This window comes from Mobula hypostoma, chromosome 4 (assembly GCF_963921235.1).
Source record: "Mobula hypostoma chromosome 4, sMobHyp1.1, whole genome shotgun sequence".
In the NCBI taxonomy this organism is placed as follows: Eukaryota; Metazoa; Chordata; class Chondrichthyes; order Myliobatiformes; family Myliobatidae; genus Mobula; species Mobula hypostoma.
The window spans coordinates 157,885,866-157,902,481 of record NC_086100.1 but is presented as its reverse complement, the minus strand read 5'-3'; the positions used below and the strand labels follow the sequence as shown (position 1 = coordinate 157,902,481).

At 41.7% G+C, this 16,616-nt stretch overlaps 1 protein-coding gene across 1 annotated transcript in view; it reads right to left on the bottom strand.

Moving 5' to 3' along the window:
* The window catches only part of papss1 (3'-phosphoadenosine 5'-phosphosulfate synthase 1), a 76,971-nt gene that overhangs the window by 16,287 nt on the left and 44,068 nt on the right, over positions 1–16,616 (bottom strand). The window contains exons 7-9 of the mRNA XM_063046810.1: positions 15,957–16,068; positions 12,193–12,398; positions 9,328–9,463 (exon numbers count right to left, since the gene is read on the bottom strand). Coding sequence (XP_062902880.1) covers positions 9,328–9,463; positions 12,193–12,398; positions 15,957–16,068 — 454 coding nt within the window. The remainder of the gene's footprint in view (positions 1–9,327; positions 9,464–12,192; positions 12,399–15,956; positions 16,069–16,616) is intronic.

Here is a 16,616-nt window from a genome sequence, read left to right as displayed (position 1 = left end):
ACTCGATGGGAGAATGAACAGGAGATTCTGTGGCTGTGAAAGAGAAGCAAGGATGGTGTGATACCTCCCAGATGCGAGGGTCCAGGATGCCTTAAGAGTGGCTGCAGAATATTCTTAAAAGGGAGGGTGAGCAGCTAAAGGTCATGGTGCATATTGGCACTAATGTCCACAAGACCATGAGACATAGGAGCAGAATTAAGCATTTGGCTCATTGAGTCTGCCCTGGCTTATCATCACGGCTGATCCATTTCCTTCTCAGCTCCAATCTTCTGCTTTCTCACCGTAACCTTTCATGCCCTGACTAATCAAGAACCTAACAACCTCTGCTTTAAATATTCCCAATGACCTGGCCTCCACAGCTGCCTGTGGCAATAAATTCCACAAATTCACCACGCTCTTGCTAAAGAAATTCCTCATTTCTGTTCTATATGGACATCCCTCTATTCTGAAGCTGTGCCCTCTGGTCCTAGACTCCCCCACCATATCAGCACATTTATTTCTTAGATAAGGGGCCCAAAATTGCCCACAATACTCTAAGTGAGGCCTCCTTAGTGTCTTACAAAGCCTCAACATTACATCCAACACACATAAAAATTGCTGGTGAACGCAGCAGGCCAGGCAGCATCTCTAGGAAGAGGTACAGTCGATCTTTCGGGCTGAGACCCTTTGTCAGGTCTCGGCCTGAAACGTCGACTGTACCTCTTCCTAGAGATGCTGCCTGGCCTGCTGCATTCACCAGCAACTTTTATGTGTGTTGCTTGAAATTCCAGCAACTGCAGATTTCCTCATCTCAACATTACATCCTTGCTTTTATATTCTTGTCCTCTCAAAATGAATGCTAACATTCTATTTGCCTTCCTCACCACCGACTCAACCTGCATAGGGAGAAAGGAGAAGAGGTACTGCGCCGTGTATATATGGAGTAAGGGAAGAGAATAAAGAGCAGGACCTCCAAGGTAGTAATCTCTGGATTACTCCCAGTCCGCGTACTCAGCAGAGCAGGAATACAATAACAGTACCAATGAATAAGCAGCTGACGAACTGGTGGCGGAGAGCAGGGTTCAGGTTCTCGGATGATCCGAACCTTTTCTGGGGCAGGGCTGACCTGTACAAGGAGGACAGGAATGGATGACTAATATCCCAGGGTTTCAATGTTTTAGAAAGGGTAGAGGAGGAGGTTAAAGAGGTGGTGGAGTTGCACTACAATTTAGGCACAATATCACAGCTGCACTCAGAGTGGCAGATGGAGCTCATCAGCCTGGGTAGGCAGTCCATCCAAGAGAGGGAAAACTGATTTCAAACCTCCGCTGCCTTGCGGCCATAACCATTCCTGGGAAAGATTTCGGAAGTTAACCCTGAGGACAAATCCGGAGCTGGGGTCCCTAAGGCAGTCCGACGTTGTCTTCAACCTCGTTCTGGCAACTCCTGCAACGTCCCCGGTGCCAAGCTGTGTCGACCCTTGCCCTTCCCCTGGACAACATCGGTGTCATGGAAAGGGGAGACCTGCTGCATGGACAACTGCGGGTCTTCCATACAACCTTGCCCAGGCCTGTGCCCTGGCGAATCCAGGCGCAGATCCATGGTCTCGTGAGACTAACGGATGCCACACACACTCCGAGGGGGCATTTGCTTGGATGCACAAGATGTGGGTGAGGTCTTTGATGAGTACTTTATATCAGTGTTTACCAAGGAGAAGGATGTGAAGAACAGGAAGATCAGTGCCAAGCGTATTCTCATGCTCAGGCATTTCACGGTAGAGGAGGAGGTTGTGTTAGGTAGGCAAGTCCCTAGTGTCTGATGGGATATACCCCAGGTTATTGAGAGAAGCAAGAGATTGCTGGGACCTTGACCAATATCTTCAAATTCTTCTAGCCATAGGCGAGGTCCTGGAGGACTGGCAAGTAACTAATGTTGTTCCATTATTCAAGAAGGGAACCAGAAATATCCTGGAGACTGGAGACTACAGACTACGAGTCTCACATCAGTGGTAGGGAAGTTACCAGAGAGAATTCTTAGGGATAGGATTTATGAGCACTTGTAAAACCATGGCCTAATTAGGGAGAGCCAGCATGGCTTTGTGTGGGGCAAGTCATGTCTTACTAACCTGATTAAGTATTTTGACGAGGTTACGAGGGTAATTGATAAAGGTAGAGCTGTGGACGTTGTCTACATAGATTTTAGAAAGGTGTATAACAAGGTCCCTTAAAGGAGGCTCATCCAGAAGATTCATGTGATTCATGGTGAATAGGCTGTTTGGATTCAGAATTGGCTTGTCCCTAGAAGGCAGAGGGTAGTGGAAGGGACTTATTCTAGCTGGTGGTCTGTCAGTAGTGGTGCTCTGCAGGGATCTGTACAGGGATATCTGCTGTTTGTGACATATCTAAATGACCTGGATGAAAATGTAGTTCAGTGGGATAGTAAGTTTGCAGATGTTATGAAGACTGGTGGTGTTGTGGATAGCGTAAAAGCTGGCAAAGAATACAAAAGGATATAGATCAATTGCACATATGGGAGGAGAAATGAAAAAGGAATTTAACCCAACCCAATGCGAAGTGTTGCACCTTGGTAGGTCAAATGCAAAGAGACAGTACACTGTTAAGGGCAAGATCCTTAACAGTGTTGATGAACAGAGGCATCTTGGGGCCCAAGTTTGTAGCTCCCTGAAAGTGGTGCTTAAGAAGGCATATGGTATGCTTGCCTTCATTAGTTGAGGCACTGAGTTCAAAAGTCAAGAAGTTATGTTGTGGCTTTATAAAACTCTAGTTGGGCTGCATCTAGAGTACTGCATACAGTTCTGGTGGCCCTTATTATAGGAAGGATGTCAAGGATTTTGAGAGAGTGCAGAAGAGGTTTACCTGGATTAGAGGACATGTGCTATGAAAAGAAGTTGGATAAACTTCTGTTGTTTTGTCTGGAGTTACTGTGGCTGAGGGGAGATCTAATAGAGGTTTGTAAGGACAAGAGACCTAGACAGAGTAAACAGACAATACCTTTTTCCAAGGGTTGAAATGTCTAATACATGCATTTAAAGTGAGAGGCGGTAATTTCAAAGGAGTTGTCAGGGGCAAGTTTGTTTGCTGGAAAGCGCTGCCTTGGGTGGTAGTAGAGGTAGAAACATTAAAGATGTTTAGATAGGCACATGAATGTGAGGAAAATGGAAGAATATAGGCAGCCATTATTTCTTTTAAATTGAGAGTTGTTTGTTTTAAGTTCAGTTGTAACTTAAATATCATTCTAAATAACTGAGATGTTATCTTAAATTTAGTTGTTGTTTTCAGTAATTGAATTGCCAGTATACTACACATCAAGATACTGAAGAAATTGTTAACTGTTCATTTCTGTGAGCCAGAAATATTGAGTTACAATCTGAAGAAAAAACAATCCCCATTCATTTCATATTATACCATTAAAAAGAACACCTTGCATGTTGTTACTCTTTAGGTTATTTTAGAGGGAATTTTAAGAGTCAATGACATGGACAGAGTCTGACATCATATACTTCAGATACTGCTGGGGGAACAACCTACCGGGGGAAACCACAGCAACATGATCTCTGGCACTGACCCTGTCTCTGTGGCTCAGAAGGGTAGTAGGGTGGGGTGGGGGGTGAAGAGTGCAGTAGTGACAAGGGATTCCATAATTAGAGGAGCAGAAAGCAAATTCTGTGGATAAGAAAGACACTGGGATTGTATGTTGCCTCCCATGTGCCAAGGCCAAGGATGACTTGCATCAGGTCCACAGAATTCTAAAGGGGGAAGGTGAACAGCTGGAAGTTGTGGTACATATTGGTACCAACGATGCAAGTAGGAGGTCTTGAAGAGAGAATATAGGGAGTTAGGTTGAAACCTGAAGGGATTGTAGAGGCATTAGTAATTATCTTTCAAGAATCACTAGATTATGGAAAGATTCCAGGGGGCTAGAAAATTGCAAATATCACTCCAAGAAGGGAGGGAGGCAGAAATTAGCCTAACTTCAGTGGTTGGAAAGATGTTGGAATCTATCATTAAGGGTGAGGTTTCGGGGTACTTGGAGGCACATGACAAAATAGGCCAAAGTCAGCATGGTTTCCTTAAGGGAAAATCTTGCCTGACAAATCAGTGGGAATTCTTTAAGGAAATAACAGGCAGGATAGACAAAAAAGAGTTATTGGATGTCATTTATTTGGATTTTCAAGAGGTCTTTGACAAGGTGCCATTCGTGAGGCTGCTTAACAATACAAGAGCCAGTGGGATTACAGGAAAGATATTAGCATGGATAGAAGATTGTCTGACTGGCAGGGGGCAAAGAGTGGAAATAAAGAAGGCCTTTTCTGGTTGGCTCCTGGTGAATAGCGGAGTGCCGCAGTGGTGTTCCTTTTTGGAATTACTCCTTTTCATGCTATATGTCAATGATTTGAGGACATAATTGATCACCTTGTGGCCAAGTTTGCGGTGAAGGGCAGGTAGTGTTGAGGAAGCAGGGAGTCTGCAGAAGGACTTAGATTGGAGAACGGTCAAAGAAGTGGCAAATGGAATACAGGTGTCCCACGCTTTTCGAACATACACTTTACGAAACTTCATTGTTACAAAAGACCTACATTAGTTACCTGTTTTCGCTAACAGAAGGTGTTTTCACTGTTACAAAAAAAGGCAGCGCGCGATAAAAGCAGCACTCTCCCCCGGATTCGGAACGGCATTCTAGCCGGCATTGCTTAAACATGTGCCTGTGAGCAGCTGTTTGCAAGATGAGTTCTAAGGTATCAGAAAAGCCTAAAAGAGCTTGTAAGGGTGTTACACTTAGCGTAAAACTAGACATAATTAAGCGTTTCGATCGTGGTGAACGAAGTAAGGACAAAGTGAGTTTGGCTTGTGGAAGTTGACGAAGATGATGTTGAAGAGGTTTTGGCATCCCATGACCAAGAACTGATAAATGAAGAGCTGATGCAATTGGAAGAGGAAAGGATAACAATCGAAACCGAATGCAGTAGCGAACGGACTAAAGTGACTGCGTGAGATTTTCGCTGCAATGATAAAATACGACTTTAATTTTGAAAGGGTACGTCGGTTTAGGGCATATGTGCAAGATGGTTTGAGTGCCTACAAAGAACTGTCTGATAGGAAAAATGCGCAAGCCTAGCAGTCAAGCAAGCCTTCCACATCAGCCACAGCAGATGACGAACCTCGACCTTCGACATCGAGGCAGACAGTCATAGGAGAAGATGAGCTGCTTGCCCTAATGGAAACAGGCGACGATGAGATGACACACCAGTGTCCCACCACCCCAACCCCCAGGCCGCAGACAGATAGCGATTCGCGGAGAATGCAGCGGTAGCCGGACAGCACACAGCACATCTTTAAGAAATAAGCCGAAATAAACATGCTAATTAATTAGGTGCCTCTCAGCATGTAAATGTCGGCCCAGATCAGAGGCGATGCAATCAGCAATCGCCTCTGATCTGGGCCGACATTTATGTGCCAGGCAGCACCTAATTAATTAGCATGTTTATTTCGGCTTTTTTCTTAAAGATGTGCCGTGTGCCTCCCGGCTACCGCTGTACCACCGCGTTCTCCGCTAATCAGTATCGGGTCGCTACCCAGAGGGTGGGGGCCACGGCACCACCCCAACCTCCGGCGACTCAGCCTAACACACCATCATCAGTGTACTCTGCGCTGTCTTCCCGATTCCCGTGATACTACTGTACATACATTATTTCTACTTTATATCGGCTGTGTATTTTTACGTGTTATTTGGTATGATTCGGCAGCTTCATAGCTTATCGTTTACTAGAGAAAGTGTTTTTGCCAACAGCGCTTGCGTGAGATTTTCTGCCGAGAGCGCTTGCGCCGTGTTTTTGCCAACGGTGCTTGCGTGAGATTTTCACTACGGTGGACAGTGCAGGCAATGATTGTGGAAAAGTATTTCTACCTTATATAGATTGTGTAGTTATCATATCATTCTTGCTTTTACTATACGTTACTGTCATTTTAGGTTTTATGTGTTATTTGGCATGATTTGGTAGGTTATTTTTGGGTCTGCGAACGCTCACAAAATTTTCCCATATAAGTAAATGGTAATTGCTTCTTCGCTTTACGACATTCCAGCTTACGAACCATTTCATAGGAACGCTCTACCTTTGGATGGCGGGGGAAACCTGTACAGTGTGGGGAAGTAGAAGGTCATGTACTTTGGAAGAAGGAATAAAAGCAGAACTATTTTCTAAATGGGGAGAAAATTGAAAAATCAGATGTGCAAAGGAACTTGGGTGTTCTCATGCAGAATTCCTTAAAGGTTAACTTGCAGCTTAAGTCAGTAGTGAGGAAGGCAAATGCAATATTAGCAACTATTTCAAGAGGGCGAGAGTACAAAAGCAAGGATGTAATGCTGAGGCTGTAAGGCATTGATCAGACTGCATGGAATACAGGTGAGCAGTTTTGTGCCCCTTATTTGTGAAAAGATATGCTGTCTTCAGAGTTGGTCCAGAGGAGGTTCATGAGAATGATCCCAGGAATGAAAGGATTAACTTATGAGGAGCATTTGATGTCTCTGAGCTTGTACTTGCTGGAGTTTAGAAGAATGAGGGAAAATGAGAAGCTGAAAGGTCTGAAGGTAGATAAGTCACCTGGGCCAGATGAACTACACCACAGGGTTCTGAAAGAGATGGTTAAAGAGATCATGGGGGTATTAGTAATGATCTTTCAAGAATCAATAGTTTCTAGCATGGTTCCAGAGGACTGGATAATTGCAAATGTCACTCCACTCTTCAAGAAGGGAGGGAGGGAAGCAGAAGAAAGGAAATTATAGGCCAGTTAGCCTGACTTCAGTGGTTGGGAAAATGCTGGAGTCGATTGTGAGGTGTCGGGGTACCCGGCGGCACATGATAAAATAGGCCAAAGACAGCAAGATTTTCTTAAGGGAAAATCTTGCCTGACAAATTTTTTGGAATTCTATGATGAAATAATAGACAAAGGAGAATCAGTAGATATCGTGTCCTTGGATTTTCAGAAGCCCTTGCACAGGGCTGTTTTACAAGATAAGAGCCCATAGTATTACAGGAAAGATACTAGTATGGATAGAGCATTATCTGATTGCCAGGAGGCAAAGAGTGGGAAGAAAGGGAGCCTTCTCTAATTGGTTGCCAATGACTGGTGATAGTCCTCAGGGTTGGTGTTGGGACCACCGTTTTTTACATTATTTGCCAATGGTCTGGATGAAGAAATTGATGGCTTTGTGGCCAAGTTTGCGGACAGTTTTAAGATGTGCAGAGGGGCAGGTAGTGTTGAAGGAGGGAGGCTGCAGAAGGACTTAGGGGAATGGGCAAAGAAGTGGCAGATGGATTACAGTGTAGGAAAGTGCATGGTTGTGCACTTTGGTAGATGGAATAAAAGCGTAGATTATTTTCTAAATGGGGAAAGAATTCAAAAATCTAAGATGCAAAAGGACTTAGGGAATTCTGCACAGAAACTCCCAAAGGTTAACTTGTAGTTTGAGTCAGTGATGAGAAACAAATCATTATTAGTATTCATTTCGGGAGGACTTGAATATAAAAGCAAGGATGCAGTGACTTTATAAAGCACTGGTGAAGCCTCACTTTTGTGTTTTGTGAGCAGTTTTGGGTTCATTATCTCAGAAAAGATGTGCTGACATTGGAGAGGGTGCAGAGGAAGTTCACCAAAATGAAAGGGTTAGCTTATGAGGAGTGTTTGTTGACTCTGGGACTGTACTCACTGGAACTAAAAGAATGAGAAGAATCTCATTGAAACCTATCAAATATTGAGAAGGCCTAGATAGACTGGATGTGGGCAAGTCTAGGTCCAGAGGGCACAACTTCATAATAGAGAGTCTTTCATTTAGAACAGAGGTAGAGGAATTTCTTTAGCTATGGGTGGTGAATCTGTGAAATTCATGGCCACAGGCAACTGTGGAGGCCAGATCGTTAGGTGTAATTAAGGCAAAGGTTGAGAGGTTCTTGATTAGTCAGGACGTGAAAGGTTACGGGGAAAAGGTAGGCAAAGGGGGTCAAGAGGGAAATGGATCAGCCATGGTGAAATGGCAGAGCACACTTAATGGGCCAAATAACCTAATTCTTCTCCTATGTTTTATGCTTTTACAGCAAACAACTCTAAATAAAATACTAAATGATACTAAGGTGTGGAACAAGTAATTTGGTAGACAGCAATGAATTAAAATGGAAGTTGGATTTCTGTACTGTTGTGGAGATCGACTCTGAGCACTTGTGTCTTAGAAAGCTATTTCAGAGCAAAATCAAACAGTGAAAAAAAAATCAGAAGACTGCAAAAATTATTTCAAATTATTTAAATTTCCTGGTCTCAACCTTCCTGCAGTTGAGAAGATGGTTTAGGACACCAAGGGCGATGGTTTGTTGAAGATTTGAAGGAATTGGTTGGGTCCACAGTTCTGCTTCTCCCTGCCTTCCCTTTAAGGCTACCCAACTCAAAAACAATTAATTATCAACTTACATTCTGAGAGTATGTTAGTTGCCAGTTCCTTATCCCCTCTCTGTAATTCTGGTGAACCCAAGGATTGGCTTTGTGGTTCTGCCCCCATTCCCATCAGCTCACACGCTCTTGTTTTTGTGTGCTAAAATTCTGTTTCATTTCACAACCATTGCTATGCTACACTTACTGGTGACTTGAAGTACAAAATAGCAGTTCAGATTGACTGAGTTATGTTTTGCTTCCACCTTGTGGAGAACTGACTGACTCCACTTGATAATCTGCAAGAAAGACACTTTGATATCAGTAGTTATCTTGGTAGAAGAATCAATTTGGGATGAAGCAAACTGGAGTTTTAGTGTTTTTTTTAATGTTTATCCTCAAAGCATGGAAAACACCTGTTCTTTTTTTGAACTGCTATAATTCTCCTACTGGAGACATGATACTAGAATCAAGAGTAGCATTCAGCATCTTGTTTGAACTCAATGGGTTAGACAACATCTGTGGAGGGAAATGAACAATCAGCGCTTTTGAGTTCAGACCCCTTTTTTGGACTCAAAAATAAAGGGGAGACGGACAGTATAGCAGTTATATGCCAAATGCCAGCAGGTTGAGCCAAGTAGATACAGTAATTCCCATAATCTGGCATGGAATTAGAATGGCAAGCCTGAACAGAGAATGCTTTCTTAGAAATCCTAACTTTTAACATCAAAAAGCTAACATAAGGAACTGGCTGTTTCCCAGACTTAATGTTCCTCACGTAACACCCAATAAAAGAAAAAGCCTCTTTGGCATTTGATTGCTAACAACTATACTATAAATACTGACTAGATTCATGAATTTAAACTATCACGTGTATGGAAACAGTCAGACAACAAGATAAACTGGTACTCACCAGCATTCATTGCTTTAAATTTTTGCTTTAGTTCACGTGGGGTTAGGCGATATTGATCAAGTCCATCATTCCAATAAACACGATCAAGAACTTGCAAATCTCCACCTACTAACCAATTGCCACTCTGCATTACCATCTGTTGGTTTCAGAGTAGAGAAACAATAGTTACATTAAAAAAAAACTAATGTGAAATTAAAAAATAAGCAGATGAAAATCAAGAACTGCTCATGCTGGAAACTAATAAAAACAGACCACCCTGGAAACACACAGGTAACAGCTATACACTCAAACAAACCTCTACAGATATACTCCTGAAAGTATGCTGACTGGTTGATTATGGTCTGGTATGGCAATTCGAATGCACAAGAAGCTGTAGAGAGCAGTTCGCTTGATCCAATAAATCACGAGTAGATCCCTCCCCATTGTCGATAGCATCTACAGAAGGTGCTGCATCAAAAAGCAGTGTCTATCAAAGGTCTCCACTATCTAGGCCATGCCATCAACTCACAGTTACCAACAGGCAGGAGGTACAAGTCCCACACCAGCTTCAAGAACAGCTACTTCCTAATCACTATTTCCACTTTGATCACTTTGCACTAAAATTGGGTTATTTTAGTGCAAAGTGATCAAAGATACTTTGCACTAAAATAAGATACTGCAGAAGCTGGAAATCTTCAGCAACACACAAAATGCTTGAGCAAGTCAAGCAGCATCTACAGAGGGGAATAAGCAGTCAATATTTTGGGCCTAGACCTTTCATCATTACAGGACTAATCCTGATAAAGGGTCTTGACATGAAACATTGACTGCCTATTCCCCACCATCGATGCTGCCCGACTTGCTGAGTTGCTCCAGCATTGTGTGCATACATTAAGTATAAATTATGTTTTTCTTGGGAATGCTGCTTATATGTTGCTATATGCCTATGACATTGCTGGAAGCAAGTTTTCTGATTGTATCTATGTGAACATGTACTTGTGCAATTGACAAACTCAACTTTGGAAAACAAATAGAATTAACATTTCAAGTTGTTGATTCTTGGCCAGAATTGGGAAGAGCAGAAAATACATTATTACTGTCTACAGTTTTGGTTGCCTTGTTATGCGAAAGACATCACTAAACTGGAAAGAAATAACTGAGCTAGAAAGAATGCAGAGAAAGTTTATGAGGATACTGCCATGGCTTAAGGGTCTGAGTTAGGGAGCTGTTGGCCAAGCTAGGATTTTATTTCTTTGAGTGTGGTAAGAGATAAGAGGGGTGACCTTATAGAGGTCATAAACACAAGAGATTTGCAGATGCTGGAAATCAAGAGTAATACACACAAAGTGCTAGAGGAATTCAGCAGGTCAGGCAGCATCTATGGAAAGGAATAAACAGTTGACGTTTTGGGCTGAAACCCTTCATGAAATGTTGACTGTAGTAAATGGAAATCTGAAATAACAACAGGTAATGCTCAAAACTCACCAAAGGTTAGTGAGCATCCAGAGGAGGACAAAGTGAATGTTTTAGATTACTGTGCATATATCCTTTAGGTACAACCTTTGTCTCTAATTTATCTCATTCCTAATTCTTCTCATTGATTTGGACCATCACTTGCTATAAGAAATATCTCACACCTTTCAAAACACAAATCACTCATTTGCTCTGCCTGTGCCTTATCCAGATTAGTCTCTGGCTCTGAGACGATTTCTATAATATATAGGCATCCGTTAGTCTCGTGAGACCATGGACTTGCACCTTGGAAAGTTTCCAGGGTGCAGGCCTGGGTGAAGGTTGTATGGAAGACCGGCAGTTGCCCATGCTGCAAGTCTCCCCTCTCCATGCCATGATGTTGTCCAAGGGAAGGGCACTAGGGCTGATACAGCTTGGCACCAGTGTTGTTGCAGAGAAATGTGTGGTTAAGTGCCTTGCTCAAGGACACAACACGCTGCCTAAGCTGAGACTTGAACTAGCGACCTTCAGATCACTAGACCGACTCCATAACCACTTGGCCATGCGCCAACACATAATAATAATAATCATCATCATAATAAGCCATCAATTTGAAATGTTAACCCTAGGTTCATCTCATAGATGCTATGCAGTGTACTCCTTCTGCATTCTCTGAAATATAGATCCAACTGTATACCTCTTCCTAATTAATTTTCTAATAACACAAGAATACTGAAAGCAATGACAAGTGACTGATTGGAATCTTTTAAACAAGTAATAAGAATATTTTAAATTATTTTCCAATGAATGAAAATCAAGACTAACCAAACAATGGGCATGCTATACTCAATTTGGCCGCAGCTGATTTCCCACGAGTTTAAGGCAAGTTACAGTATCTATTTTAAAAATGAGTGCCTCGAATTCTTCCTTTGAGCAACTCTGAATTATTTTATTCTAAAGCTATACAGTATCATCCCAAAGTGTTCCACTTTATTTGTAACATTGCTTAGATCTCTGACCAAACTTTTGGTCACCAGCCCTAATGTAACCTAGTGACAAACTTTATTTGATAATGCACCTATGAAGGGTCTTGCAAACTTTTCTACATTAGTTAATTTTGAATATGCCTATGACAGACACTTCATGGATTTGTAGACTCCTGTGGTACATTGTGGAGTGTACAAGTCCTTGTGCTACATTTACATTTGTTAAAGACATTACATAAATACATACTGGTCTTATCAATGATGGGTAAGCAATGTTTCAATTGAAAGCCCCCAAATCAGTTATTTCAGATGTCAGTAAATTATTAACCAATTTCAAAGCTCCTACATTAAACATGCTATCTGTACTACCTTAATACTTATCTCACAGAAAACCTGAATGTCACATGGATTAAAGGGTATGGAAAACAAAAAAGGATTCTAACAAAACCTTGATATAAGGGTGCTCTTTGCATGTTGTTCCCCACTGACGTGCACAGCGCTCCTCTTTCCTGTGTTCATAGAATTCAGGGTTTCGAAGGATGGCCACTCTCCGTCCATCATACACCAATGCAAAGGCAGTGCAGCCATCCAGTCGCTCTTTATCTTCATCCGATGCTGTCAGGACAATGGGCACTGACAGGTTAATGAGACCCCCTGTCAAACAACAGAAAGCAAAAAGGCATGTTACTGGGTACAGACTTGGAAGGTTATTTTCAATTTATACATTACTAAGTAATGCTTTCTCCCCTAGTACATTCAATAAACACTAATACTTAGGCTGGCTTGTTCCATTTAAGCCTAATTGACATACCAACCCATCTTAACTTTGCCCACTTCTTGACCACTTCACTATCCCCACTATTAATCCCAGAACAAAATAAGCATCTTTTGAGAGTCTTTTGGGAATTGGAATATTATTGTCACATGTACTGAGATACAGTGAAAAGCTTTTCTCGCATACCGTTGAAACAGATCAGATCATTACAATGTATTAAGGCAGAACACAGCAAAACAACAATAATGCAGAATAATACATAACAGATACATAAGTGCAGTGCAGGTAAACAATAATGTGCAAGATCATAACCAGATGGGCTTTTGACTTCTGAGCCTAAATTATTGTACATTTTCTACCTCTCCACTGTTACCTTTTAACAGCAGGGTAGAAATTGTCCTTGAGCCTGGTGGTGCATGCTTTCAAGTTTTTCTGTCTTCTGTATGACATCAATGTGGTTAGACCAAGATAGGCTTTTGGCAACGTCCACACCTAGGAACTTGACAGTCTCAACTTCAACAATGTTGATGCATACAGGAGGATATGCACCACCCCCTTTCAGAAGGCTTACAGTAATATAAAAATTGCTGTCATGACACCATCTTAATAAGGTCTCCATCTCCTTCCTGTAGAGTGACTCATCATTATTTGATCTATAGCCCACTATGTGGAACCTTCTGCAAACTTGCGGAATCTGGCCACGCAGTCATGAGCGTACATGGAGTAGAGTAGGGGGATGAGAACATAACCTTAGAGCACTTAGTGTGTAGAACAGTTGTTGCTGCCTAAGCATTTTTTCCACCCCAAGTTTCTGCAGGAGTGAGCTAAACAACATTTTTAGTATCAACTGAGACCATCTATTTTTTGGAAAGCCACGATGAATCTGTATTACAGATCACATCACTGCATAAAAAACATTTCATCCATCCAATCTGAAGTTTTAAATAATACAATCCAAAATGCATAATTCAGATATTAAAATCTGATCAATTCCCAAATTCTAATGTAAATTACAGTAGGGCTTACAATAATTCAAAACAGAAAACTTGTAATTAAAAAAGGCAATTACAAGGAAATGATGGTAAAATGTGCCTATTGGAATACTCTTCCAATTAGCCAATCCATACAGAGAATCACAATCTCAAAAGATAATTGGAGCAGTACCGAATAGAAACCTTTACAAATTACAATTATCGGCCTCAATAGCCAATCCATGATCTCTTCGAAGTCTCCCTGAAGAGGAGCTAGATGCTCGATCTTGATCTTTTACACCCTTGGCTGTAAATGTGCTCTAAAAGCTGTAGGTATGTATTGGAAAACCGCAATCTGCCTTACAATATCATTTAGAAAGGAAAGGCAACCGAATAAAGAAGGCACGGTAAACTCAAGAGAATGTGTAGGTGCTGGAAATCTGAAGCAACACATACAAAATGCTGGAAGAACTCAGCAAGTAACATCTATGGCAGGGACTAAACAGTTAACATTGAAGGGTTTTCGCCTGATATCGGGACTAGACAACTCTAACAAGGGAAGTACCAGCTGGTCAGTAGAGAAGCAGATCAGTAAGTTCGTAACATTCCTCACCCCACTATATAGTTGTCCTGCCGTGCTTTGCAGGCAAGAACAGTACGAGTGGTATGGAATACAATGGGGTTCAAAGGAAGAGGGGAGAGCAGGCAATTTTTACTGAAGGGAAATTTCTACTCATGCTTTTCTAGACATTGGACAAAGTGTTTGTGGAGTGGTCAGGAGGAGGTGAGGTAGACTTGGACGCCAGCAGCTCACATATGGAAATTGATACGATGTATTTTGAGCATCATTACCAAGAGGTAATACTTGGATAAATATCAGCATAAATCAAGAGTCACAGCATTGACCTTTAGCCCATCTAGTCCAGACAGACCTGTTTTTATGCCTAGTTCCATCTACCTGCACCCAAACCATAGCATTCCCTACCTCTCCCATCCATGTGCCTAACCAAAATTCCCTTGTTGCAAGTGAACCTGCATCTACCATTTCCATTGGCAGCTTATTCCACAACTGAACCATCCTTTGAATAAAGAAGACCCCGTTAAAAATTTCACATTTCGCCCTAAACCGATGACCTCCAATTCTATTCTCATCCAACCTCAGGGGGAAAAGCCTGTGTTTCCCCTCTCTATACTTCTACAAGACCTCACCTCTTCCTTCTCCACTCCAGGGAAGGAAGTCCTAACCTATTCAACCGTTCTCTATTATTTGGATCAAGTCCCAGGAGGAGGTAAAGATGCAATAAGACATTGCTGTTGACTCTCTTGTGATGACTGAATAAATAAAAATGGACCCAGGTGAGTGCAATCCCACTCAATTGAATGGAAGGGATAAATTGGAAGAGGTTGTTTCTGTCAACCATGTGAAAGGCTGAGGAAAAGTAGGCTACCGTTTTCAAAGTCACTCAGCAAAGCATTATCACATTGGAGCCATTTTTGCCACTGTGTCAGGGTGAAAACAGGTTGGAAGAATTCAAATAGAAAGCTATTGGCACAAGTTTGGAAAGCCAAAAGGGAGGTTGAAGCTGCAATTAGGTACAAAAACATAGTGATGAACTGCAGATACTGAAATATGGAGTAACAAGCAAGCTGTTAGAGGAACTCAGTGAATCAGACATCATCTGTGGAGGGACATGGCCTGTCAACGTTTTGATTCAGGATCAGAGATAAACAACAATATTTGATGGGGCAGGGAATAATATTGGGTGTCAGGCACTGTAGTGGGCTAAGGTGAGGAAGCAGATGAGGAAGCAAGTTGAGTTGGGGAATTGGGAAAGATACAAAATTAGAGAAAGTATTTAATTCTTGAGCAAGTAGCTGCAATAGCTGTCTCACTGAGTAAATTAAGGAAGCAGGACAGGACTTCAAGACAAAGGAGAGCAGTTTAAAGAAATTGTTTGCAAAATCGATAAAAGGAGCTTAGGGTTATCTTAGTTTTTCAAAATCATCCTAGAAAAGTGTGGAGACTGATTAGATAAGAGCAAGGGCAATAAGACTCCGGGATGTATGACCAAATTTACAAATGCATCAAAAAAATTGTCTTGTCATATTCATTGAACATCCCATGGACAAGGACGTGCAAATGGAGCTCATATCAAGGGAAGTTGTTTGAGACAGGGACACAGTGCAGTGATTTTTATTGAGAAATAGGATATTAAAGATGAAGGTGTGCATCTTTAAAGGGATATACTGAACCAAATGGGTAAGTCAGTTGAAGTTTTGAAAGTGACTTGCATTTATAGTAGTTGATGTTTCATTCAATTCCTACATTAACTTTCCCAGGTTTTCTCCCACAATAAAGCTTTAGAACTGCCAAAATGAGAATGCTCAAACTTATACTCAAGAAGATATTCATTGTCTTCATTGTATTTATGACTTAACTCTCACAAAGGGATTGCAAGTTCTTACCATCCAGCAAGCAGCTAAAATGAAGGCACTGCAAGAATTCTCGCTCTCGCATGAAGCCATTGAGTGGGGTGGCCCAACCCTCAGCCAGAACCTGCACCCACTGCATGTCCACCTGGAACAAGAAGTTATATAGTCTTTCTTTTCAAAATCCCAATATTTGTGTAAAAGCAGCTGTAAAATCAAAGCTCTGCAAGTAGAATCTGAACATCCAAGAGATGATTCAAATATTTTAAAGCCAATGGATTACACTGCAAAGCAACTTTGGTCCATGTTCTGTTCATAAGAAACAACAGCAAGTCATCAAACCTGCCTCACCACTTAATATGTCCATCTACTCTTGTGCTACTTTTCCCATATACCTCTATTCCTTGTATCTATCAAATATTTATTCACCTCCACTTTATATACTTCCAATGAGACAGCTTCTACCACCTTCTGGGGCAGAGAATTCCAGAGATTTACCACCCTCTGTGAGAAGACGTTCTTTACATACCTCAGTTTTAAATTTCCAGTCCCTGATCTTGTGGTTAGGTCTCCTCGGTGAGGCTCTCCCACTAGCAAAAACATCCCAATATTTTCTACATCAAGCCCCTTTCAGTCTGGTATGTTTGAATAAATTCATAACTTATTTCTTCTAACTCTAAGGGTACAGCCCCAAAC